We start from the raw sequence: 26,214 nt of genomic DNA, 5'->3' as shown, positions 1-26,214 counted from the left end.
GTACTTTTATATCAGGAGGGAAGGCATCAGATATGAACATGCATGCACAATATGTCACAATGCACTGTTAACATTAGTAGTTAAAAACATGCTGCATAAAATGCTTGATTGGCTGTTCTCAAATGGCTTTGATATTTATACACCAAACTTCTTCACACTCAGTAAGGCTTCACATACTAGACTTCATAAATCAGTCAGTTTAGGTCCTCCCAGCCCAGAGTCTGTCCCAGGATTTTAGAATTGCTCCAGGATTTTATTTCCTGGAGAGCAATGCTGATTGAAAGTTGTCACAGTAAGCTTAAACATAAAAAACCTTATTGATCAGAAACATAATAATTAAATGTGGAAAAGTTGTGTTAGTCGGTAACTTTAAAAACAGCAAGCAATCCTGTGGCAGTTACAAACCCTTCATTAAAGAAATCTGGGAAAACCACAGGAGCAATACTCATATTGCTATTGACGGGCCCATCCCAAAGGCACGTGGGCCTGGGGCACTGTCCCCCCAACACAGGCCCTGGCCCGCACCATCCCTTCCCTTCCCTAAGCCCTGCCCCTGTTCTGTCCCCTTCCCTGAGCAGCGCAGCCTAGGACATTACTGGGGGGCTCTGGTGCAGTAGTAGCAGGGGTCCTCCCACACTCACCTACTTCATGCTGTCCTGCTGTCGTCTCCCGGTCCGTTGCTCTCCATTTCACCGTAGTGACAGGAAGAAGTGTGCCCTGGTCCTGGGGCACTCTGCTTTCTGCTGCTGCAAAGAAGTGCAGCGGTCTGACAGAGTGCTATGCAGTGGAGTAAAGTAGGCTGTGGGGCTGCTCCAGCTTCCATTGCTGTGGTCAGTGCAGGGGAGCAATCTTTGTTGCAGGCCTGCACTTGGACTTTAGCCCCAGGTAATCCCCTGGTTCCTGTCCACAGGACAGCTGGGGTGGCTGCTGCGTGACTCCCAAAAGTGAACAGTCTGGGGCATCTGTCCGGACTGTCTTATGAATGGGACGGCTCTGGCTATTGAAAGAGATTACTGCCCTTCATTTAAACATAGGTCAGATAATTGGGTTTACAATTTGCTCACAGTAGAGTTATATAGAACATGGCCAAATGGAAAAGTAATTAGAAATTGGCAAAAATATTTGACTAATTCTCCAAATATTTGACTAATTCACCAAATATTTGCCTTTTCTAATACTGAAATGTGAATCTAAAAAGCATTACACTGTAAAGAACTTGTTCTCTCCTTCAAGTGTAACTCTATAAATTACTGGGCACTGGAAATTGCCAAATCAAAACTAAAACATTTTATCATAATATTAAAATACAAATCCTTGACTGCATTGCCGGCCCTGGCCCTGCCCCAGGTGCTCCGCGCGCGCCCTTGCCGGCCCCGGCCCCACCCCCGGGGGCGCCACGCATGCCCGCACCCGCCCCGGCCACGCGGAACCTGGGAGGCCCCTGCCAGGGATTGCAGCACATGCTTCGCCCCGCCCCAGTCACGTGGCCGGTGAGCGGCCCCGCCCCCTTATGCACAGCGTGTGAGCGGCCCCGCCCCCAAGCGCCCGGCAGCCCCAAAAGGTTGGGGACCACTGATCTAGACCATCCCTTCTAGATGTCTAACTAAACTGCTCTTAAATATCTCCAGAGATGGAGATTCCACAACCTCCCTAGGCAACTTATTCCAGTGTTTAACTACCCTGACAGTTCGGAAGTTTTTCCTAATGCCCGACCTAAATGTCCCTTACTGCAGTTTAAGCCCATTGCTTCTTGTCCTATCCTCAGAGGCCAAAGAGAACAATTTTTCTCCCTCCTCGTGACACCCTTTCAGATACTTGAAAACTGCTATCAAGTCCCCTTTCAGTCTTCTCCTTTCCAAACTAAACAAGACCAATTCTATCAGTCTTCTTTCACGGGTCATTTTCTTTAAACCTTTAATCATTCTTGTCGCTCTTCTCTGGACCCTCTCCAATTTCTTTAAATCTTTCTTGAAATGTGGTGCCTAGAACTGGACACAATACTCCAGTTGAGGTCTAATCAGCGCACAGTAGAGCAGAAGAATGACTTCTGGTATCTTGCTCACAACATTCCTGTTAATGCAGTGATAAAATCGTTACTCAAGACCACTTCCTTGGACCCACATGACTTAAATAACTATCGCCCAATTGCTATATTCCCTTCCTGGGCAAGGTACTCGAAAGGGCGTGGCGTTGCAACTCCAAACTTTCTTGGATGAAACAGACTACTTAGATCCATTTCAGTCTGGTGTTAGGCCTGGTTTTGGAACTGAAACAGCCTTGGTCGCCCTGGTAGACAATTTACGCCAGGAGATAGACAAGGGAAGTGCATCCCTGTTGATTCTCCTAGACCTCTCAGCGGCTTTTGATACCATTGACCATGATATCTTTCTGGGATGCCGGGTGGAGTTGGGTATTGGAGGCACTGTTTTGCAATGGTTCTGGTCCTACCTGTCAGGAAGCTTTCAGAAGGTGGAGCTAGGGGCTGCTATTCGACCCCATGGCGATTGTGCTATGAGGTCCCGCAAGGTTCCATCTTGTCCCCTATGCTGTTTAATATCTACATGAAGCCGCTGGGAGAGGAAAGGAGTTTTGGAGGATGGTGCCACCAATATGCAGATGACAACCAACTCTATTTCCCTGTGACATTAGAACCAGGTGTGGCAATGTCTGATCTAAATCGGCGTCTGGAGGCAGTGATTGTTTGGATGAAGTCAAATAAGCTGAAGTTGAACCCAGATAAGACTGAGGTCCTGTGGCTCAGGAGGCCATCTGTGGTGAATGTGGCATGGCACCTGTTCTAGACGGGGTTACTCTCCCCCTGAAAGAACAGGTACACAGCTTGGGAGTCCTCCTGGACCCTTTTTTAACATTTGAAAATCAGATTTCTTCGGTAGCCAGGAGTGCCTTTGGACAACTTCGTTTAATCTGCCAGCTGCGACCCTTACTGAACAAACATGACTTGGCCACGGTGATCCATGCTCTTGTTACATCCCGACTGGATTACTGTAATGCACTTTATGTAGGGCTGCCTCTAAAGAGCCTTCGGAAACTTCAACTGGTCCAGAATGCGGCTGCTTGAGGTTTAACCAACACTAGTTATACGGAGCACATTATGCCAATGCTTCGGCAGCTGCACTGGCTTCCGGTATGTTTCCAGGCACAATTTAAGGTTTTAGTTATGACCTATAAAGCCTTAAATGAGTTGGGTCCAGGGTATCTGAAGGACCGTCTTCTCCCATACGAACCTGCCCGGGGATTGAGGTCAGCTGGGGAGGCTTTGCTTCGTGTTCGCCCACTTGCGGAGATAAGATTAACATCTAGGCGGAACAGGGCATTCTCAGCTTTTGCTCCCAAGCTGTGGAATTCTCTTCCTCGGGATATTCACATGGTGTCAATGCTAGCGTTGTTCTGGCGTCAGGCTAAAGCCACCCTTTTTACTCATGCTTTTATTAATGTTTGAGTCTGTATGTGTGTGTTCCTCCTCTCTATGGCTATGTCTAGACTGCAAACCTCTTTCGAAAGAGGCTTTTTCGAAAGATACTTTCGAAAAAGCCTCTTTCGAAAGAGAGCATCTAGACTGCACACGGAACTTTCGAAAAAGCAAGCCGCTTTTTCGAAAGAAAGCAGCAAGTGAGTCTGGATGCTCTCTTTCTAAAAAGCCCTATTTGCTTTCAAGAACGCCTTTTTTCGAAAGAGCACTTTCGAAAAAAGGCGTTCTTCCTCGTGGAATTAGGTTTACCGCCGTCGAAAGAAAAGCCGCGTTCTTTCGATTTAATTTCGAAAGAACGCGGCTGCAGTCTAGACACAGGTGAAGTTTTTTCGAAAAAAGGCTACTTTTTTCGAAAAAACCCCTGAGTCTGGACACAGCCTATATGTTTTTAGTTGGTTACGTCCTTCTGAGAACTCTTATTTTAAATTTTTAAAATATTTTTTTTGTTTGTTCTTGTAAGCCGCCTTGAATATTTTAAATAGAGAGGTGGGGTAAAAATATTTAAATTAAATAAATAAATTAATTAAATAAATGCATCCCAGAATCATGTTTGCCTTTTTTTTTTTTTGGCAACAGTATCACACTGTTGACTCATATTTAGCTTGTAGTCTACTATGACCCCTAAATCCTTTTCTGCAGTACTCCTTCCTAGGCAATCACTTCCCATTTTGTATGTGTGAAACTGATTGTTCCTTCCTAAGTGGAGTACTTTGCATTTGTCCTTATTAAACTTTATCCTATTTACCTCAGACCATTTCTCCAGTTTGTCCAAATCATTTTGAACTATGACCGTATCCTCCATTTGCAACCCCTCCCAGCTTGGTATCATCTGCAAAATAAGCAGTGTACTCTCTATGCCAATATCTAAATAGTTGATGAAGATATTGAACACAACTGGTCCCAAAACAGACCCTGAGGAACTCCACTTGTTATGCCCTTCCAGTATGATTGTGAATTGCTAGTAACTACTCTCTAAGAACGGATATACAGACAGTTATGCATCCACCTTACAGTAGCCCCATCTAGGTTGCATTTGCTTAGTTTATTGATAATGTGAAACTGTGTGAAATATCTTACTCAAGTATAGGTATAGCACATCCACCGCTTCTTCCTTATCCACAACACTCGTTATTTTATCAAAAAGGATATCAGATTGGTTTGACATGATTTGTTCTTTATAAATCCATGCTGGCTGTTATCCGTCACCTTATTATCTTCCAGGTGTTTGCAGATGAATTCCTTAATTACTTAATTCATTATCTTCTCTGGCATAGAAGTTAAACTGACTGGTCTGCAGTTTCCTGGGTTGTTCTTATTTCCCTTTTTATAGATGGGCACTATATTTGCACTTTTCCAGTCTTCTGGAATCTCTCCAGTCTTCCATGATTTTTGATGATGGCACTCAAACAAACAAACAAACAAAGCAAGCTACAGAATGCAAGCTTTTTGTTTCCTACAATGAACACTGAGGACTATATTGCAATGTAAGCCCAGGGTTAATGGGACTCAATATAAGCTGGCCTATAATACAGAACTCTGGACCTTGACTGATTACATTGTATTTAACCCTGTATTAAGACTTTTCTAATAATGTACTATAACCTTGTGCACAGATCCAAGTCAAAGTAACCACATCCCAGAGTCTCCCTCCATCCAAAACGTGGCTGCTGTAGCCCTACGATCATGGTGCACTGTCTTTACTGTCTGCCTTACACATTACCAGGAAGCAGTTCTCTTTGCAAAAGGCTTGATTGGTTTGCTTAGCACTGCAAAACCAGGAGACTCTCTGGTAGTGTGCTTGCAGAGCAGTGATTTCAAATAGAGAGGATTGCAGATTGTTGGGATAGAGGACCAAAGACGTTTTCCATGGAACTGTGGGATCCTACTGGCTGACACCTGGGACCCAAAACAAGCAGGGATGCATCGACAATGCAAAACAAAAGGGCTCAGACTCGGGTCCTGACTTAACTCGATCTTGGGTCCTCCAGCCCAGCAGAGTCCTGGGACTCTGGGCCCAAGTCCTAGATTAGCACAATTGCAGTGTAGACCCAAGGGGAATTAGGCATCAGCCCAATATCAAGCATGGGCTTATGGTATACCATACCCTAACAGTCTTCTTTCACTCGTTGGATATCAGATCGTCACACTGATCTCTGGCCTGAAAGGAAAATCAGCCCTTTTGTTGTCCTTAACTCTTCTAGTGCTTTGCAGTCCAGTGACAATTGATTAAAACAATTACCAAGACGCCTTTTGTCTTGATGCTGTATTCTTCTGATAATACTTTGTGTACCTAGGATTGGTGGCATTACCTACAGGTTCAGACCACTGATCAACCTAGTTTAGTATCTGGCCTCATGGAATGGTCAATGGCTAACCATTTCAAGGAAAGTGAAAAACGCATACAGTAACCAAACAATGCTGTAATGTTTAAGTATGACACATACCGTATCATCTTTCAAATATTTCTCTTTAAACGAGTAACTTACAGGATCAGAAGGCCCACAGAAGTCTCTGAATAATTTTTGAGGATCAAACTGCCTAATCTCTAGTGCTATACAAGGACCCGAGCACAGTTCTGTAACCATCTCCTGGAAGAGGAAAAGAGGAAAACAAATTTAAGTTTCAAGTGTGTTATTAAAGTTGTACTTCTCATCAGAGTTGGATCCAAACATAAACAAGAAGAAATTATTAGGAACTGTTGGGGGAAACAGCAAAAAGAAATGTTAGAGGGCACAATCAGTATGCTTATTGAGAGAATTTACCCAAAGTTTGTTATTCAGGTTCAGAATATGGGGGATAAGATGGATCTCCAGCTTCTTCAGGATTCTCAACTCCTAGCAGTTGCCAAAGTACTTATATCCTCTGCATTTGAGGTTGAAACCTCTTCATTACTCAGATGGATCTTGCTACAGAGAACTATACGTTTGTCACCTTAAGCTCCTGTAACATGCTGTACTTGGGTTTAAACCTGAAGAGCATTTAGGTTTATTCTCTAAATAACCCCCCTCTTCTTTCTTGTTCTGCTCACTCAAATTTCCCTCTCTCTCTTGGTCAACTCTCAAATTGAATTATTTAACAATGCAAAATATTTGGGGGTACAGTTTAGGGATGTGAAATATTAACTGGTTTATTGGTAAGCATCACCCTTAACAGGTGATGCTTACTGCTTCTGCTTAACTGGTGAGGACTGGTGCAGCTCCCCACACACCATGGACCCCCCCCCCCCCCTTTAATCGGTTAACTGGTTAAATAATTAAACAGGATTTTACATCCCTATTACAGTTGGTATGAAAGAGGTACAGGAGATGGAATAACAATTGCCATTTGATTCACCACAGGAATGTCTATGGAGATCAAAACGATGGCAAGGCATATGATACCTGCATCAGACGATACAGATATGCTCACATTTAAGCAATGCTACACTCAGTTCTCCTAACTTGTCAGATCCTCCCTTTGACCTAGTGCCTAAGGCTCAAAGCTGGAAGATGAAACCTGGTACACATTCTCCATTTTTCCAATGACCTCCTCTGTCACTACAATCCTGATCTTCCAAAGGGATCAACCTGAGGTAACCTTACATACTTGTTGCACTCCCAGAGGCATAGAATACTGGTACAGTACCTTAATCCATCATTAAAATAGGGATAATTCTCATACTTCACAGGGACATTGTAAGTCTCTTATCATTATTTGCACAGTGCACTGAAATCCTCAAATGGAGTCAGTTGCAGAAATACAAAGTCACTTAAATATATTCCCATTGGTCCACCAGTACTCGGAGAGCCTTCAGTGCCACTGCTCAAAGGCATTCGAATGTATATTGAGGTCTACTGGACCTCACCAATTGCACAGCAATTCACAAATCAACTTATATATGACATTAACCACCAAACAATCATAAAATACTCTGATGCCCCAGCACTCATTAAGGACAAAAGTATAAATACATACAGTTTCTAGGCCAACTCAGTTCTGAAGTAGGACATTCAACAACAACATAAAACTGGACATTACATCATTTCTACCAAAGTGAAATAGCTCAATTCTGTTTTTTTCAAACTGCTCTATTACATAAATATCTTGGTCCAATGGTCCTACATTTCTCCACAAAAAATTATCCTGTCCCAGTGTATACATGTGGAATTTTGGGTGAATTGGTTCATTCTGGACCAACTCAGGGAGTGTTCAAATTCAGACTCCCAATACAATGTTAGTCACAATCCTTAAGAGAGATGACCTGCTGTCCTTAATTTGTCTTTTTTTTTTAGCAGATTATTTTCTAGTTGATACTTACAGGGTATTCAGCAACAACACCTCTGTAAATCTCATAGAACTCTTCCACATTCGCACGTTCCATGTTGAACTATGCAAAAGAAAAGGGTGAAAATGTTTGTCAAACAGCCTCAAGAGACTAAAACAATCCAGCAGACATTTAGCATACTCTTTATTTACCCTATACAGTATGTTTTTTCCCCTGTAATAGGAAGGAAGGAAGGCTTTGAAGACCTCTTTTGCTGCACAGTGAAGATAGATTTCGGATTATTCTTCAATAGCTCAACAAGTCCATACAGCTAAACAGTAAATGCATTTTCTCCATAAAGTTGGCAAATGCAGGATGTGTTCAATAAGACGATTTTTACACAGTTGCTTTTCTGCGCAAAACTGTACTCTAAGTACCAAATTCAATGAGAAAGCCCAACAGTTCAGCTTGCACTAATTGATTCTGTTAGTGGAGTTAACAGGCCTTCGCAGAGAATAACAAAGGCCCGGGCCACTTTGAGTTTAGAGGCCCCAGTCCAGCCTTAGGCCTCCAACATATCTAACTTCTCATCCACAGGGCCATACAAAACCAAAAGAATATATGAAAATGAACACGAGACATTTATTTATTAACAATTAAGTCATTATACCAATAGCATGTATATTAAAAATGTAACTAATTGTGAGTTTCCACTGCAAGCAAAACTCTTCATTTTAGGAATGCTTTTCTGGCTTTGCTGTGTGTAACTCATTTATAATTGAACAAAAATTTAATTTATATGCAACATCACTGTTAATGTTAGGCATTGCGAGCCCATTCAAATGCTCTTGTCCCATTGCAGAACAATGATAGTTCTTTACTTGTTTTAACAGTCTGAATGTGCATTCACCTGAAGCCACCCATGCAGGGAGACTGACAAAAATACATAATGCAATTGTGCAATCGATAGGCCGAGATCAAATATTTCTTGAAGCAGTTCTTTTGTCTTGTAGTCTGATTTAACATTGGTGGAATGTATACGTTTCAGGAAGATGATGCCGTCACAGAGAGCTCTTGAAATTTCGTTGTACCTTTGTTGAAACTGTTCAGCCTCTGAATATAGATCTTCATCACTTAGTTCACTGAACTCCCAAAAGAATCCAAAAAGGGTACAAATTTGTCATAGTGACTCAAATCGACGTGTAAGACCCGATTTGATGGAGTCAATAACAACAAACAACAACAACAAAAGACTTGATAGTGCCTTACTGCATCAGATTGAGATGTTAGGCTGCGATTGATGGAAAACCCAGTTGAAATATCAATACCCTATGCTACTGATTTGGACTCAGAAAGGATTGCATCTCATTGATCATCAGTCTTTTGACTATCTTTAAGTCGTTGTTCAATGTTATCCCTCTCAACATCTAAAGTAGCATTATGTGCTTCAATTACAAGATTAGTTTCATGGATTATTTTTAGCAGTTTCATCCACATGGATGACATTAAAATGCATTCAAATTTGGATGTAAAATTCTGAATTGACTTGAGTTCAGTGTGAGCCTGTGCTGTGAGAGTAAGAGATTCAAGCTCACTTAAAGCATCTCAGAGTCCAAATACTGTGCAACTGGTTTAATGCCATCAATTCATGCTGACCAGCTCATTGTTGACATGCCGTAAAGGGAAACAGGCAGATACTGCTTCAGAATTTCCCACTTTTGAGGACTGCTACTGAAGAGGTTGTACAGTTGCTGGATTGTTCCAAAGTATGTGATTGCTTACTTGCGTGATTCAGTGCAATCAATGCCGATAAGATTTAATGTATGGTTGCTACAACTGGAGAAAATACAGTTTGGATTTTGCTCAAGGACTGCTTGTACTCCACTGTACATATTGGATCCACTGTCATAGGCTTGGCTAATGCAGACTTGAAAATTTAATTTGAAATATTCCAGAATTTCTAATACATGAGTGGCAATTTCCTTTATTATCACAAAAAAGCCTTTAAAGGTGAATCTAAAACTAGACAAAGAGGTAGCTTACAGCTAAGCCTGATATGGTTATTGTATATGAGGACGGACACACACACACACACACACACACACACACACACACACACAAAAATCTCCTATGCAGAGATAAACATCTAATTTAAAGGTTAAACTCACCCTCAGACCAAGCAAAATCACTTTTCAAAAATAGAATTACAACTTTCAAAACCTCTAAACTATGCAAAGACTGTAAATAGTGTTTCATAACATAGGATTACTAGTCACAGAAGCTACACCAATTATGCATATGAAAACTCGGATTTGACCGAAAAATTGGCGATGGCCTGAGGTCCCACAATGTTATAAATCAATTTTCTACAGGTATATTTAGCTTCTTTTGTTGTCTCTGTTATAACTGCAAGATGTATAATAAATGGAAATGACTTGGTAGAAAAATGTCAAAATTTGAGGCCTCTTTGTTTCCTGAGGCCCAGACCAAATGGCCCTCCTGGCCACCCTTCTGATAGGGTTTGGGAGTTAATGAACAAGTAAGCAGGCCCTGGAAGTTAAACTACCATCTGAATTCTAGAGTCTACTCTTCAAGTTCGGTATTCAGGTATATTAATGGAAGTTATGTGGGAGAAACATTTGCTTTGCTTCTTTCCCAGCTGAAACAGCAGCTCACAAATATTAAGAGGCAGTTTTGAAAATCCAACCCTTATATTCATACTACATGTTTTATTTAAAAAATTCTAAGCAGAATATTATTATTAAAACCTAGCACTTTTCATTAGCAGCTATCGAAGTGCTTTTTAAAAGAGGTTAATATCATTATTGCTTTTTTACAGATAGGGGCACTGAGCCATAAAGTGACTTGAACGTGTCCAAGTTTGTCCATCAAGGATACACCAGCCATAAATTTAAAAGAAAAAATATCTTAATGTGGATAACACTAATATCCTATCTACAAAAACACCTGCCCCCCCCTAACTAAACACAAAATGAAAACAACCTTTCCCAAAAACCTTGCAACAACCATATCACTCAAGCAAATAAAAAACCCAATATCCCCAAGCAGTTCTCATCCTAAAACAGGTAGAGGGACCAGAGACTCCATGAAGTTCACTAGGTTCTCTGTTATTTCTGTTGATTTTATGTGGAAGGGACTCACATTTTATGGTAAAAAGCTGCAGTATAAAACCTTAAGACAGAAACTCATTTGCATCACAAGATGTACAGGTTGAATCTCTCTGGTCCAGCAACATTCATGGTTCGGCAGGACCACGGATGTTGCTGGGCCAGAGAGTGACAGTGGCTAGGAGTGGGGGATGTCTGGGAGTCCGATGGCTGGGTCCATCAGAGGAGCTGGGCCAGCGGTCAGGAGAGGAACCAAACTGGCAGCATGGCAGCCGAGAGCCTGGTGATTGAGACTGGCAGCAGCACTGGACCAGCAGCCCAGGAGGAAGGAGCCTAGCGATCAGGGCTGGAAGTGGAGCCAGGCCAGCAGTCAGGACCAGCAGTAGAGCTTGGTGGCCGGAGAGGAGCCCAGCCTGAAGGCTGGCAGCCCTCGGGAGAGCCGGGAGGCTAGCAGCAGAGGGACTGGAATTGACTTCCCTTGCTCTGGCAAACTGTCTTGCTCAGGATCGGTCAGGTCCCGAGGATGCCAGACCAGGGAGGTCCAACCTGTCAGGCTTCCAACATTCTTCCCAATACAGTCTTTAATTTGACAGTCCATGTTCCTAAATTGAGATTTCTTTTTTAATTAAATAAAATGGTAATCATGCGACACTCTTCTAGATCCAGTTAAAATAGGAAATAGAAACATATGAAATGTACGAGGATACTTACCAACTGCAAAGCCGAGATTTCAAATCCCGCATCAAAGATGGTTTTTATGATCTTTCCAGTTAGCCCTATGGAGATACAAACACACACATTCAATCAAATAATGAAATTCACAGTATATAGGTCTAGCTGTTACTGCACATACTATCTGTTTTCTTGTCAAAATATGGCATATTTTATCTCTGTAAAACTGAAGTATGCAGCAGAGCAGAATTCAGACTTCCTAACCTTTGTGAAACCATCCTTTGGAGGGGATTCTCCAAGTGACTATTCATTCAGGCTATGTCTAGACTACAAAGAAAAGTTGGAAAAAGATATACAAATTGCAAATCACAATTAGCGTATCTTTTTCCGCTTTTCTTCCGAAAGGGGCTTTTCTGAAATTTGGCGCATCTACATGGTGCCAAATTTTGGAAAAACCTGCTCTTTCGTGCCATCCCTTCTTACTTGTACAACAAGGTTTACAGGGATGGTGAAAGAATGCATCCGCTTTTCCGATTTTTTTTTCCTCAGAAAAGCAGCTGTGTTCCTTGGATGCGGCATTGCTCTTCCGGGATATCTCTGGTATCCCGGAAAAGTGCTGCAGTCTAGACGTAGCCTCAGTCGTGGACATAACCTTTTGCAGAAATGTGTGAATAATGTGATTGGTGAACTCCTGGCCAAACTGAAGTTAATGGTAAAACTCCTGTTGGCTTCACCCTTTATTTGCACAGAAAACTTCATTTATATAAACATCCATTTACAATATTATTCAGATTGCAAGCTCTTCAGGATAGGGACTATCTACTAGGGTGTGTGAGTACAGCACGATGGGGCCCTTTCTTTGTTAGTCTGTAGACTCTACTGTAATAAACATGATTAGTTAATGTGTATCCTGATGCACCTTTTAGGGATGTAAAATTCCAATCACTTAGTTAACCAGTTAAATGTGAGGTTAACCGAATGTTTAACTGGTTAACAGACAAAAATGGGATCTCAGGTTCCCACTCTCAGCTCTTCACAGGACTGTCTGCTGGGGCTGGCTCCCAGCTTGGCTGGAGCAGCCCTCTGGCCTTGGCAGGCTGCAGGTGGGGGCTGCTCATAGGGGACCGGGTAATCGGTTACCTGGTCACATCCCAAGTTCACAAGGGTACTATCACAGAATTACAACAGAGAAAAATAAAGTCCAACACATTTTGGAGCTCATTCTTGCATACACTGACTACTGAGGATACCTACCATGAATAAACCCACTGAAAAGGGATGAGATGGGACTTGTGCTCACAAGATCATACCCTCTGATAAATTACGTCAGTCTAACACGCAATGCAACAGAAGGCAGAACTCAGTAGAAACACTGTGCCCACAGAATGAACTCAAATGGTGCTCTAGAACCTCCTATATCTCTGGAGCACTTCACATAGTTCTAAGAGTTTCCAGACACTGCAGCAGCCCCTGCCTGCAGGGCAATCGGGCCTGCCATGGACAATTTGGGGGAAGTTGTTCAATTTATGTTTTCCCCCCAAGTTTCCCATTTTCAAAATGCAACCTATTTTTATTTTTGAAGGAAAACTGGAGGTTTTGGCTTCTGGCTAGGGGGCAGCGGATTGGAATTTCGGCATTTAGAAATTAGTGGAGACCAAGTTTTGGGCATTACGGTATATTTTAATACGGTGCCTCACAAACATTAATAAAAGTATCACAACAACACTCCTGTGAGATTTGTAAAATTGGGATAACATCTACCCTATGGAGACTGAGATACACAAGGATGAATGTGCCCAATGTCACACAGGAAACTGGTGGCAGAATCAGAAAAAGAACCTAGATTTCTGATTATGGCCCCTCCTTTACCATAGTATCTAAGCACCTCCTAATTTTTAATGTATTTAATCTCACAACACCACTGTAAGTAGGTGCATTTTATCCACATTATACAGATGGAGAACTGAGGCACAGACATGTAATTGGTATGTCTACACTGCAATGTAAACCCAGGGCTCAGATTCAGGCTTGATCTCAAACTCCATATCCATCCACAAACGCATCTCTCAGACTTGGTCTCAGACCTAGGATCCCAGAATACCGTGGAGGTGGAAGCTACAAGACCAAGTCAAGACCAGACCCAGGGAATGAACCTTACTACTTTGCAGTGAAAATTCAGGCTAAATTACTCGCCCAATGTCACTCAGAAAATCTGAGACAGTGTAGGGAATTGTCATCATTTCACATCCAGCAATTAAGGGATTACAGGACATCTACAGAGGGAAAAGAGCAAGGAATCCTCCATCCCCTAAATTCCTGCAACCAACAGTCACATTTTTGGGAGGCAGCCAGGAAAGAAAGGCAAGAAGGAGAGAAACAGCAAAGGTGGAGCTACTTGTTATGATATAGCTGCTATACATTGGCTGAAGATCTTTTACATTTTACCAATAAATAATGGTTAGCTATTCACTAGACTATCTGGTTGACTCTCACACTGTTTGATTAAAATATTTATCACATATCTGGGCCCGTCAGTTACATAGACTTGTATCCTTACTGGTTTTAAATGCAGTTAGTAAAATCCATGTCCTACCATTCAACTTTGTGTTGTTTCTTTACTAAGGTTATCAACATTTTGCTCATCTGGGGAAGAGAAGACCATCTACTTAGTGAGAGGGGATCAGATGTGTTCGGAACACTTGAACACAGTTAATTTGGCACAAAGTTCTTTAAATAACGAAATGTGAAGGAGTTACTAATGTGTACTTCCCCCCCATGGCACTTCCTGATTTCATCCTAGCTGCAGAATTTCTTGTGCTTATAGAAGGATCACTCATTACTACAGCATTTCAAATGTTGAACTGATAGAATTAGTTTTACTGGGCCATGGCATCCTCTCCTATAGTATACCGTCAGGAAGAATTTCCCCCGAAAAATCTGTTCATGATAATCCTTCAACTATTCACTCAGAGTAAGAGGGTTAGGATTGCCAGCCACAGGGCAAACTTATAAATCTGACAAGGCAGATCATTTAACCAGTTTTAAACTGGATATTCCTGTTTTTTTCAAGGTTTTTCCTGTCCAGCACAGATATAAAACTGGCCATGGTTTTGTCTGATGATTTGGTGTACAGAACAGAGGATGCTGTTTTGAAAGTTTCGCTGCTCCATCCCTGCTTCCATGATCTCACATACACCATGAACATGGCCAGCGGGTTCACACCACCACTATGCTTATATAGCATCTTATGTCTTCAGAGCACTTCACAGATATCAAGCTGATCACTTCTCTGAAGGGAGACATCTCCACATAGTGGAAACTGAGGCTCAAAGAGGATAGTGATTTCCTGAAAGCCTGACAGCAGATTAGTGGCAGAGTAGGGACTAGAACCCAGCTCCTACTTCCCTGCTTTAACTATGCCCTTTTCCTTATAACAGTACACTTACAGAATATAAATTCAAGGAAAAAAAACTCAAATAGATGGCAACCCTAGAGCAATAGAGTGGCAAACTCTTAGGCTACGTCTACACTGGCCCCTTTTCCGAAAGGGGCATGCTAATTTCACAGGTCGTAATAGGGAAATCCGCGGGGGGATTTAAATATCCCCCGCGGCATTTAAATAAAAATGTCCGCCGCTTTTTTCCAGCTTTTAGAAAAGCCGGAAAAGAGCGTCTACACTGGCCCCGATCCTCCGGAAAAAAGCCCTTTTCCGGAGGATCTCTTATTCCTACTTTGAAGTAGCTTTTTTCCGGAGGATCGGGGCCAGTGTAGACGCTCTTTTCCGGCTTTTCTAAAAGCCGGAAAAAAGCGGCGGACATTTTTATTTAAATGCCGCGGGGGATATTTAAATCCCCCGCGGATTTCCCTATTACGACCTGTGAAATTAGCGTGCCCCTTTCGGAAAAGGGGCCAGTGTAGACGTAGCCTTACAGTTCAGGTCCAGGGTTTCAGCCAACAAGCACAGAGGAAGGGGTTATGTGCTCACATTTCTGAGTGTATGCAGGTGGGAAGGAAGAATTAGTCATTTCTGCAGCTTACTTTTAAGACTTTTTTTTAAAAAAAGAATAACACTTTAAAATCCAGGTGAATAGTGAAATGAGCTACTTCTTAAAGACTCTCCAAATAGGGACAGTACATATTTAAGTGCAGTAAGCAGCCAAATCACATCAAACCTGCAGATTAGGGGCTAGTCAGGATTAATTTTCAGTGACAACGTACAAAAGAAATCATGGGCATTACTAAATACAACGGGAGGAATTTAACACTAATCCTAGCAAATATGCATAACAAATAACCTTCAGCATAAAAACTGAGGGAAAGCTTTGTCTCCTAGACAGCATTAGGTTACTAGGCACTAACAGTGGACAGATAATCTTGCAGCACATTTTAATCAGATGAACAGATGAGGCCTTAGATCTCATTGGTTGCGGTGGTTTTCAACAATTGCTACCCTGTAATATACAAGGATCATTTTTCAATCATATATAATACAGGAGAAGCGGAGAACATCAGATTTCATAAGGTGATATAAACGCTTGCAAAACAATTGGAACAACTTGTCTGTCTTACAGGCACCACATATTAATCTAATAATTGAATTGTCAATTCTCTGGTCTACTAGCCAGTAGCCCAACTCTGGACAGTCACAGGTAGTGATGCTGTGTGCCCTTCACTTCGTCTTAGATTTGCCATCCAACTTCAGCTTCTCACAGAATACCAGTCATTTGTTAGGGAGAGTGTCATCTAGATAAATCAGAATAGTCTTCTCTTCTCCCTCCTCCATTCGTTCACTTGTCTAATGCTATGCTCTCAGTGTAACACATTTCACTTGTGCGGTGTCTCTTTTAAAGGGAAAAATAGTTTCTGCAAAGGAACATGGATCACAGTATCAGCCAATTGGCAATTTTCATCTAGTCCAATCTTCAGAGCCAGAGGTCTCAACAGAAAGGACTGGAGGATGACAATTCCATTTCACTGCAACTTTTGAGGTTTCGCATGTTTTGTTCTCATTCACCAGTGGAATGAAATCAATCCCTTTTGAATGTTTTTGCAAAAATGGAATTGTGTTGGGGTGTGCATCTGTCTTCTTTTGTCTGCAGTTTAGGTGCTCACCTGGGCTGAGACACCCAGGTTCAAGCGCCTGCTGTTACGTGATTCAGCACAGCACTTTTCATCCCAGCTCCCTCACTAGAAGAAAGCTCACCTGAGCTAAGGTGGTCTGGGCTAGTATAAACCCAGGAAGCAGGCATCGCATGAGTGGCCAGAAAGAAGTTTGTGTTCACCCTCTGTTTAGTAGAGTGGGAAATAAACCTGGGAAAAGCATAGAACTCTGGGGCCTGACCAAAGGAAAGGGTATACCCTGAAGAGAGCAGGGTGGAGAAGAAAGCCTATGGCACATGGGATAGGAAGCAAACCAGAGAATAAACACCAAGGTTGGGACCCCCACAGACGCTGACAGTGTTGTACAGTCCTTGTGCTGAAACCTGGAGTAAAGGTCAGGCCCAGTGTGACGGGCTACACTCTCCCCATACTGAGCAGGAGGGGGTTAATCCAGCCCTAGGGGCTGAGAAAGCTACCCCCCCTTTCTTTGCCTAATTGGGCATGCTCAAGTCGCACACCAATAAAAAGGAGCAGCTCAGCTCAGATGGGGCAGAAGGCTGGAAGAAGAGGACACGCATTGCCAGCTCCAGGCAAATTGCAGTGACTACCCAAACGCTGAGGTGCTACCACACAGGCCGGAGTCCCAACGCTCTCAGGTTATGTCTACGCTACAGCATTATTTCAAAATAGTTATTTTGAAGTAATGCATCTAAACACAAAATGCATTTCGAAATAGCGTTTTGCTCTTTTGAAATAGCGCATCCACACTGACAAGACTCTGAATCGCATTTAAGGCCAGCCGGAACCGGTTCTGGCAGGGCATCAGGTCAGGAGTTAGCCTTAGGCAGCAGCCACACAAGGTATCTGAGACCTGTGCTTAAAGGGACCGCCCCCCCCCCCGCCCCCCCCGACAGCCGGTTCTAAGGCTTCCCTGCTTGCTTGCCTACCTCGCTGAGGGACAACAAAGCATTTTTTTCTCTGCGTGCTCTGGTTGCCCTCACTCATGACACCACAGCACTCTGCAGCATGGAACCGGAGCTGCCCCTAGGCACTCTGGTGCTTCTCATGGACGCACTGCTGCAAGCCTGGCAGAACGTTCTGCAGGCAGTAACAGTCTCCCTGGTATGCCCCACTGGGGACTTGTGCCTCATTCCTCCCTCACATCCTTCCACTTACCCCTCCCTAACCTCCCTTCCTGCTGCACAATAAAAGACACGTGTTCATTACAACAAAGCCTCTTTATTGAACAAAACCGGGGGGGGGGGAGGGGGAATGAAACTGAGGTGAGACTGGGGAAAGAAGGTGGGAGAGGGGAGGAGGAAGGGTGAAAGAGGGGAGGGGGTAACCTGGGAGGAGGGAGCTGGCTGGGGGAGGCAAGGGGAAGGGGAAGGAGAAGCTCAGGGTTGGGGGTCTTGCCAGTCCAACTGTCTCCCAGCAGCATGGTTGTAGGGGCATCGGCATCCCTGGGAGTGTGGGGAAGAAGAAACAGGAGAGGGAGAAAGAGTGGTAGCTGGGGAGGCAGCAAGCTCTGTCGCAGGGTCGATGACCACCTGGGGGGCATGGACCAGTCTGTCCCCCAGGATGCGGTCCATTGCATCAAAATAGGGGTAGGGGTCTCGGTCTGCCCCTGGTTGGGAGCTGCCCCCTATGGCCCTGGCATATGCCTGCCGCAGCTCCTTGATTTTGATGCAAACCTGCTCCTAGGTTCGCATGTGGCCTTTGCTGGACAGGCTGGCAGCCATTTGCCTGTAGACGGTTGCATTCCTCCATTTACTGCAGAGATCATGGGCATTGCAGGCATTCCCCCAAACCTGAATTAGGTCCCTGATCTCTGCACTGGACCAAGCAGGCACCCGCCTTTTCTGGCCCCTGGCAGGCTCCTAGGAGCTGGCAGACTGGTCCTGAGGAGTGGTGGAAGGCTGGCTGGCACTGGCTGCCTGGCTCATGCTGGGGCCACTGGGTCAAGTGCAGCAACTGCTGGCTCTGGGCTGGCAGGCTTGGAGTTGGCACAGGCACTGTGGCCAGAGTCTACCCCTTTAAGAGCTCTGGGGGGGGGGGGGGGAGAGGGAGGAAGAGGAGTGTTCTTGGTTGTGCCCAGAGTAGCCACCAGGGCCCCTGGGAAGGGCTGGAGGCCCCCTATTTCGAAATAAGCGTCTACACAGTGCTTATTTCAAAATAGGTGCTATTCCTCACGGAATGAGGTTTACCAATTTCAAAATAAGCCCTCCACTATTTCGATTTAATGTCAAAATAGCGGTTTGGCTGTGTAGATGCTGGTAAAATTATTTTGAAATAACTTTGCTGTACAGTCATACCCTCAGGGATTTCACAGGTTCCAGAAGCAAGGAGGAGAAGACAGAGCCCAGATAAAGGAGGGGAGACAGAGATTCATAACGAACCTGAGGCAATAGTAGCAGAGAGCAGTCCAGGGAAAGTGCCAGCTACATGATGAGTGTGCCAATAACAGGGAGTCAGGGTGCTTCAGTTAGAGCTTTTTCCTGCTGACTCAATGGCTAAAAAAAGCCACTAACAGGGCCCTGGACCCCTGTGTTGGGGAATATAAATCCATCCCCTATCTCCTGTCCCTTGAGAGGGGACCACATTACACCACAAGTGGGGGCAAGTTACTGACTTGGGACTATTGAACTGCACTGCTCTGTGAATAGGAGTGAGTCACTGACTGTAGCCACTGGGTCACACTACCCCAAAAGCAGTGGCAAGTTACAGACTCTGACCACTGGGTCACCCTGCCCTGTGAACTGGGGGGGGGGGGGAGATTTACTGACTTTGGGGGGCAAAGGCCAATCAGGCGTAGAATTGTGGGTGGAGTTATAGAGGAGCAAAGGCAGAGAATTAAAGAGTGCCAGAAGTGAGACAGGCATCCTCACCCCGCACTTGCTGGTGTCTTCTCCCTATCCATGTCACACCCAGGTTTCCCTACTTACCACTGAGGAAGTGACACCAACTGTGTGTGTGTGTGTAACAGAAACTCTGATGGACTATACCCCAGAAGGGGGGAATGCTGAGTGACCTGACAAGAGGGCAGAGTCACACAGAAAAGTCTGGTTTTCGGTCTCCTAATATAACTGCCTTTTCTATTTATAGAAATAGATACTCTTTTCTTATTCTTGTTAAGAATTTGGCCTCAATGCTTACCTGAGGCTAATAATTCCACAGGCTAATTGTATATTGTAAGAAAGTATTTCCTTTATTTATATTGCTGTAGCACCTAGAAGCCTCACCTACGGGTGAGGATTCCACTATACTAAGCAGCGTGCAAACACAAAACAAGGATTGTCTCTGACCAAAGAGCTTGCAGTCTACAAGACGACAGACAACAGATGGATACAGACTTACTCATGGTGGAGTACTAGGAAACAGTGACAATACTGGTCAGGATGCGTGCCAGTCATCTCAAAACATCAGTGGTCTACACACTGTCAAGTTTTTTTGGAAAATAAAAGTTTTGAGGTGAGATCTGAAGGAAGATAATGAGGAAGCTTTACAGATGCATGTGTAAAAGATTAAGTCAAGGATGACGACTAGGTAATGGACCTGCATGACAGGACTGTGATGTTGTCCATACTGAGAGGATTTGGGAAGGAGCACTTAAGTGGGAAAACAAGCTGTGTTTTAACCACATTGAACTTGAGCTGACAACTATAGAAACCCGAAATAAAATGTCAGAGAGATGAGCTGACAATTCTATTTCATTTTCATCAAACAAGTCCTGGGTTCTTGTGTTAGGAAAAAGTGGAACAGAAAACCCTGGCTTACCTTCTTTGTGCCATTCATTATTATGTGTGATTTTATCGCATTCCTTCTTACTCCTTTCTGAAGTGAATAGTCCCAATCTTTTAAATCTCTTTTGTGATAACTTTTTTGAGATAGAGTAAACAGAACTGAACAAGTATTCAAGGTGAGGGTACAAAATTAGTATATATAAAATGGTATTCTAATATATTCAGTCTGTTTGTCTTTCTATGAACTCCTAAACAATAAGAACTAGGATAATCAAATTTGGTATGCAGGTCAGGCTTTGATTGTGCCAGAACAATGGGATGTGCCTGGATTTCGAATGTTTCTCATAAAATGGAAATGGAGTGGTACGGTAAGAGGGAATTATACTGTGAAATGACAACAGAGGGGCAGCAAGTACCCCAGTGGCTTCCCACTGGCTGGCAGCAGCCAACACCTTGGCCTTCCCCAAGGAACAGCTGTCACCTGCTGTGCAGCCTCACCACCCTTGAGACAGCCCCAGGGAACACTGATGGGAGGCTTGTGTGGCCCCTGGAGAATGCTGGCAGGTGGCCTCCCCGTCCCTGGGCTGGCCTCTGAGCGAAGCCAGCGGCCAGGGTGTTCACCCCCTCTGGTCAGTACCGGGATGAATCCAGAATCTGGCATGCACCTCTCGCCCTCCCCCCTGCCCAAACTCCGGGCCAACCCAGGGAAAAATCAGCAGTCAGGGTGCCCAGCCCCACCCTTACCCCAGGCCGAATCTGGGGAATGTCAGTTAAGTCTTCTAATCTACTATATGTTTGAGAGTTTGTCTGTTTACTTGTTTAAGAACTTCTCTTAAACAGTAAGAGCTAAGACCATCAAATTTGGTGTGCAGCTTCCTCTTATCATAACTTAAAGAAAGGTCAGTGATTACTTCTCATAAAACCATACAGAAGAGAGACAGAAGGTGAAAGGGGCTGGCTAGTGGTGCCACCCAAATCATTCGGGACTGCTCCAGCACTGAGTCTCCCACTCCCCAGACACCTTTTAGCGAAGGCAGAGGTATTGAAGCTTTCTCCCCACAATTCATATAGGTACATTGCTGGCTGTTCTCCTTTGTTAGTGAGGGAGGGGAAAGTGCAGTTTGCTGCATTCCTCACTCTGGCCAGGGAGCCCATTTACACACACAGAGTTTCATCCTATTCTTTAAGCTTCCTAACATGTTATTTTCTCATTTGAATGCTACTGAACACTGAACAGAGAACTTCACTGAGCTATGCACAAAATGATACCCACATATCTTCCCACAGTCATTACACATTGGAATGAGTACACAATTATTCATTCACCTTACTTTATTAAATGTATTACCTTGCAATTGTTAATAACGAATCTCATCAGCCTCTGAGCTGTCAACTGACCTAGCTTTACTAGAGCTCACTGAAGTGCCTCACTGTTTTCTCTAGCCTTTGCTGCCCTACATACTTTGATATCCTCTGCAAATTTTGCCATCTCCTTGTTCATGAACTTTTCTGGATATTAATAAATGCATTATAAACATTGATCTTAGTAGAGATTCTATGACAGCCCCTGTTCATCTTTTGCTACAGTAAAAACTGACAATTTATTCACAGGCTTTGCTTTCTGTCTCAATCAATTTCTGATCCAATACTTTACCTTTCACCCTGTCGTTTTGGCCCAGATTAGGAAATGTCATTTAAAGCAGATGCTTAGTGTTAAACACACATTTAAGTCCATTTTTTTCAGCAAAGCAGTTAAATTGTTTGATATCATCAGTGGGTGTAGGGTCATTTGGAATAACTACTTCATCAGGAACAGAGGATGAATTATCATTTGATGCTATATCAGATTGGTGGATGGTTGGGTCATCCTCAATCTGTCCTTCCTTTAGATCTGAGCCCTCAGATGGGGATTATGATGCATCTTTGTGCATGAAGGGCAGTGACCTTGGTGTACATGTAGGTGGTGCAGTGGAGGTGTGTCGTGGTGCCCAATAATTGTAGGGGGACCACTGGCTGCAATGAGTGTCATAGTAATGACAATCAGTGTGCCACAGGGGATGTTGGTAATGCAGTGGTCTGTATGCCTCATCATGTGCGTGTGCCTTATCTGGGGAGGAGTGCTGTGAGGAGAACATGCTCCCTGTATCCCCGTGGTAGGCACTGAATTGTGATAAGGACGGTGAATGTGGTGAGCCCCTTGTTCATAGTGGGGATCATGAACGGTGTCGTGGTGAAGGCTCAGGGGCGGACAGGGTCCTAGACCCCCTGTCATGTCCTGGTGGCAATTGTGTTTTGCAACCTGAGGATTGGCGATGGAATGCAGGCTTGTAACCCATTGCCACGCAAGTTGGCCCTTGTGATGGTGGCATGGGTGTAGCCGTGACCCCAGAAGATCTAGAGTTCATGGGCGGTACTAGGGGGCGGCTAGAGCTAGCCCTATCGGTTTTCTGTGCCATAGGCGAAAGTTGTGCCAGAGGTTGGCAACGTGCCGGGGATCGTGAACATGCCCACGGCAAGCCAGGTGCCCTTAATGCCTGTGGTGCTTCTGTCACCACAGGGCCTTTGCTAAGTGCCCTTTTTGTGGTAGCTCATTTTGATGGCTGTTTCAAGTGCAGCTTTGAGCCCATTATTGAGGAGGCTCTAGACTTTGCTGTACCTGAAGTAGGTTCTGAGCGTGTTCTCTGAGGAGAAGGGCTTAGATGTTTTCCCTGAGAAGTTGCGTTCGAGCCCCCATTGCCTCCTTGATAATTATGGGGGTCCAGGGCTCTATCCATGGACTGCATGCACACTGTGGGCTCCCTTTCTTTGCGAGCTCTCGTTGTGAGGCTACAGCAATGGACACATTTCTGAGGTATATGTGTCCCCCCCAAACAGTGTATACATTCGCTGTGGGCATCAGGGGCTAACAATTTGTCGGCATTTGCTGCATCTTTTCTCCTTAGGGAAGTCTGGTGTGTCTCCCAGAAGCTATATGTAGCTGTACAAGCAGCTGAGACTGTTTGTGGGTCACTGGTTTCTGTTTTTTTTGTTTTGTTTGTTTGTTTGCTGAGGCTTGCCGCTGTGCGGCGGTAAAAACTGGCGCTGGTGGATTTTTCGTATATTTGTTTGTTTTCCGTGTAAAAAGAAGGTAGTCTAAACTGATAAGGTAGTTCTGCTTTGTCCTGTAGAGCACGCTGAGGAGGAGAGAACTGAGCTCTGTTTGTGGCCGAGGGTGGCGAAGAAGGAACAGAGGAGAAGCGGGCTGCATGCGCTACTTCAAAGGTGGGAGCGCTGCTCTCCGTTCGTGCATGCGCAGCCCTTCCGATCACTGCTCTCAAAGTCTCCGATCTATGGTGCCAGGACAAATCTGACACCAACTGTGGAGCACCCACGGGGACACCACTCGAAGAAGAATCTATTATTATTATATTATTGTAACACCTAGGTTTCTAGGATTAGATCAGTTCACAATGGAGTTGCTACTGACCTATTTATAATGTACACTTAACATTTGTGTAAAATCTCTCTCTCGCACTTCCCCATCCAGAAATGATTTTTTTTTCTTGTGTGGCAAATTGCCAGAACAATTATGATGGGTCTTGCAGTTTCCCCTTGTTATAGGTCATAGTGCCACCTCTTGCCCCATTCTTGGGCATGGAGGACTTCGCTAGTGTCCTGGTGGGATAGAGAAGGGTAGGTTTTGCTTGAGTAGGGTTTTTCTTTCCTTGGTAGTCTGATCATGTGGTTAACAATAGCACTCCTCCAAACTATGGTCAGCAATCCTTTCCTCCTCTGTCTGACTGAAGAAGGGTTTTTTATTAGGTGCCTGGCAGGGCTTTAACTTGCTCCAGATGCTCTAATTAACCTCTTGTAACATCTCCTCAGTACACAAAGAATAAGGCTCTGATCTTCCCGCAGTCGATGTATCTCTCATCTATCACTCTCCTGTTGCCATCTGGCCCTGCAGTATCACACTTGGGAGGAAAAAATTCAGAACGATCCATTCAGCCAGTTTTGAGTTATCTATTTTTTTTTAAAAGCGCCTATTTTCTATACATTTTCTGAGAACTCAAGAAGCTTTTTTAAATTTGGTATGTACCCAGTCCTTCATGAGGACTGCATGGTTTTCTTTCTTAGAGGAAAAACAGTTTTGAAATGGCATACAGTATTGTCACATTATTGCAGAGTTTCTTCCTTCAGCAAAAACAGACAGAGGTTTGGGTCTCTGTACAGTCATAGAAATGCCCATCCTAATTGCATTTCCATTTTCTTTTGCCCAGTTATGTAAGCCATTTTATTTTAATTAAGTTAATAGAAGAACTGTCATAAAGCAATGAAAATAGCATATTTTCTCAGTAGTGGCTTCTCTCTTTTTCAGTATGACTTCCTATATGATATGCCAAGGATTACTAAATATTTGCTTGCAGTCAAGTGTACAATCTTGCTCTCATTCTGATATAGCACTGCAACAGATTAAGTACCCCCCCTCTCATCCTCCAAAGTCCTCTTTAAACGCCGACTTCATTTGCAAACCCCTCTCTATAATTCCTCCCCAGATCATATTTCTGCACATTCTTGAGAGTCAATTGTTGTTCTCTGCATTGTTTGTGTCTGGGGGTACGTCTAGACTACCGCGTTGTGTCGATGGAAGTTTTGTCGACAGATACTGTCGACAAAACTTCCGTCGACAATTTGCGTCCAGACACATGGAGTTCTGTCGACAAAGCAAGCCGCTTTGTCGACACAACTCCGTAGTCTGGACGCAACGTTACAGGCAATAACACCTTCTGTCGACAGAACTCTGTCGACAGAAGGTGTTTTGCCTCGTAAAATGAGGTATACCAGCGTCGACAAAACTGCGGAGTTCTGTCGACGTTATGTCGACAGAACTCCGCGGTAGTGTAGACGCTGGTATTGTTTTGTCGACAAAAGTCCACTTTTGTCGACAAAACTAGGTAGTCTAGACACACCCTAAGTTAGATTTGTCTTTGTAGCAGGGAACTACTCAAAACAAAATAAGCAGAAAGGGTATTTTATTTTAAAGTTTCTCCATCTACTAAGTAAAATAATACTGATGCTTATCTGCTTCACTGTGTCAGGAAGATTACTTAATGTACAGTGTTATAAATGTGTAAAGCTTTAAATAATTATTTAATAAAAAAATAGGAAAGAAGGCTTTGCTGATGTCCCTGTTATGATTTATCATCTATTCAAAACAGGCCAAGGTGAACTGATGTCCCCTTGTTGCAGAAGATGCTTTGTGATGTGTATGTGAGAGCGATTCTGCTCCCTTTGTTTTCTATTTAATTGCATTCTCAGATGAAGACTACCTCATAAATTATAAGGTCAGCAGGAATCATTGTGATAATCTAGTCTGATCTCCTCTACTACGCAGGACATAGACATCCCTAAATTAATTATTGCTTCAACCCTAATAGCTGTTGTTGAACTAAAGTGTATCTGTTTGAAAAACAGCCAATCTTGATTTTAAAAAGTGCAATGATGGAGAATCCACCACTTCTTATAAATTGTTCCCATGATTTTTTTATCCTCACTGTTAAAAATTTGCACTTTGTTTCTAGTCTGAATAAGTTTAGGTTCAACTTCTAACCATTGGATCTTTAGACCTTTGTCTAAACAGTCCTTTATTATGCATTTTTTGTTCTATATTTAGACACTTTTAGATTGATCAAGTCACCTATTAACAGTCTTTTTGTTAAATTAAATAGATAGAGCTCTTCGAGTCTAGCTCTATTCAGTATCTAGCCTGCGAGTCTAGCACTATTCAGTATCTAGCCTGCTGACAGTGGGTCATGTATCATTTTTGTATCTGAATTTATGAATATTGACTATATCTGT

At 43.6% G+C, this 26,214-nt stretch overlaps 1 protein-coding gene across 6 annotated transcripts in view; it reads right to left on the bottom strand.

The window, feature by feature from the left end:
• The window catches only part of NME7 (NME/NM23 family member 7), a 174,888-nt gene that overhangs the window by 55,538 nt on the left and 93,136 nt on the right, over nucleotides 1-26,214 (bottom strand). For 4 of the 6 annotated variants that reach the window (XM_089772739.1, XM_075907016.2, XM_075907002.2 and 1 more), the window contains 3 exons: nucleotides 11,573-11,637; nucleotides 7,788-7,856; nucleotides 5,977-6,078 (listed from right to left, as the gene is read on the bottom strand). In XM_089772739.1, the coding sequence (XP_089628865.1) occupies nucleotides 5,977-6,078; nucleotides 7,788-7,856; nucleotides 11,573-11,637 (236 nt within the window). The remainder of the gene's footprint in view (nucleotides 1-5,976; nucleotides 6,079-7,787; nucleotides 7,857-11,572; nucleotides 11,638-26,214) is intronic. The other 2 variants (XM_089772733.1, XM_089772749.1) reach the window with 1 other exon arrangement.

Source organism: Pelodiscus sinensis, chromosome 1 (assembly GCF_052426305.1).
Source record: "Pelodiscus sinensis isolate ZL-2025 chromosome 1, ASM5242630v1, whole genome shotgun sequence".
Lineage (NCBI taxonomy): Eukaryota > Metazoa > Chordata > Testudines > Trionychidae > Pelodiscus > Pelodiscus sinensis.
Note: the sequence above shows the minus strand (reverse complement) of the source record. Positions and strands in the feature narration are given on the sequence as shown.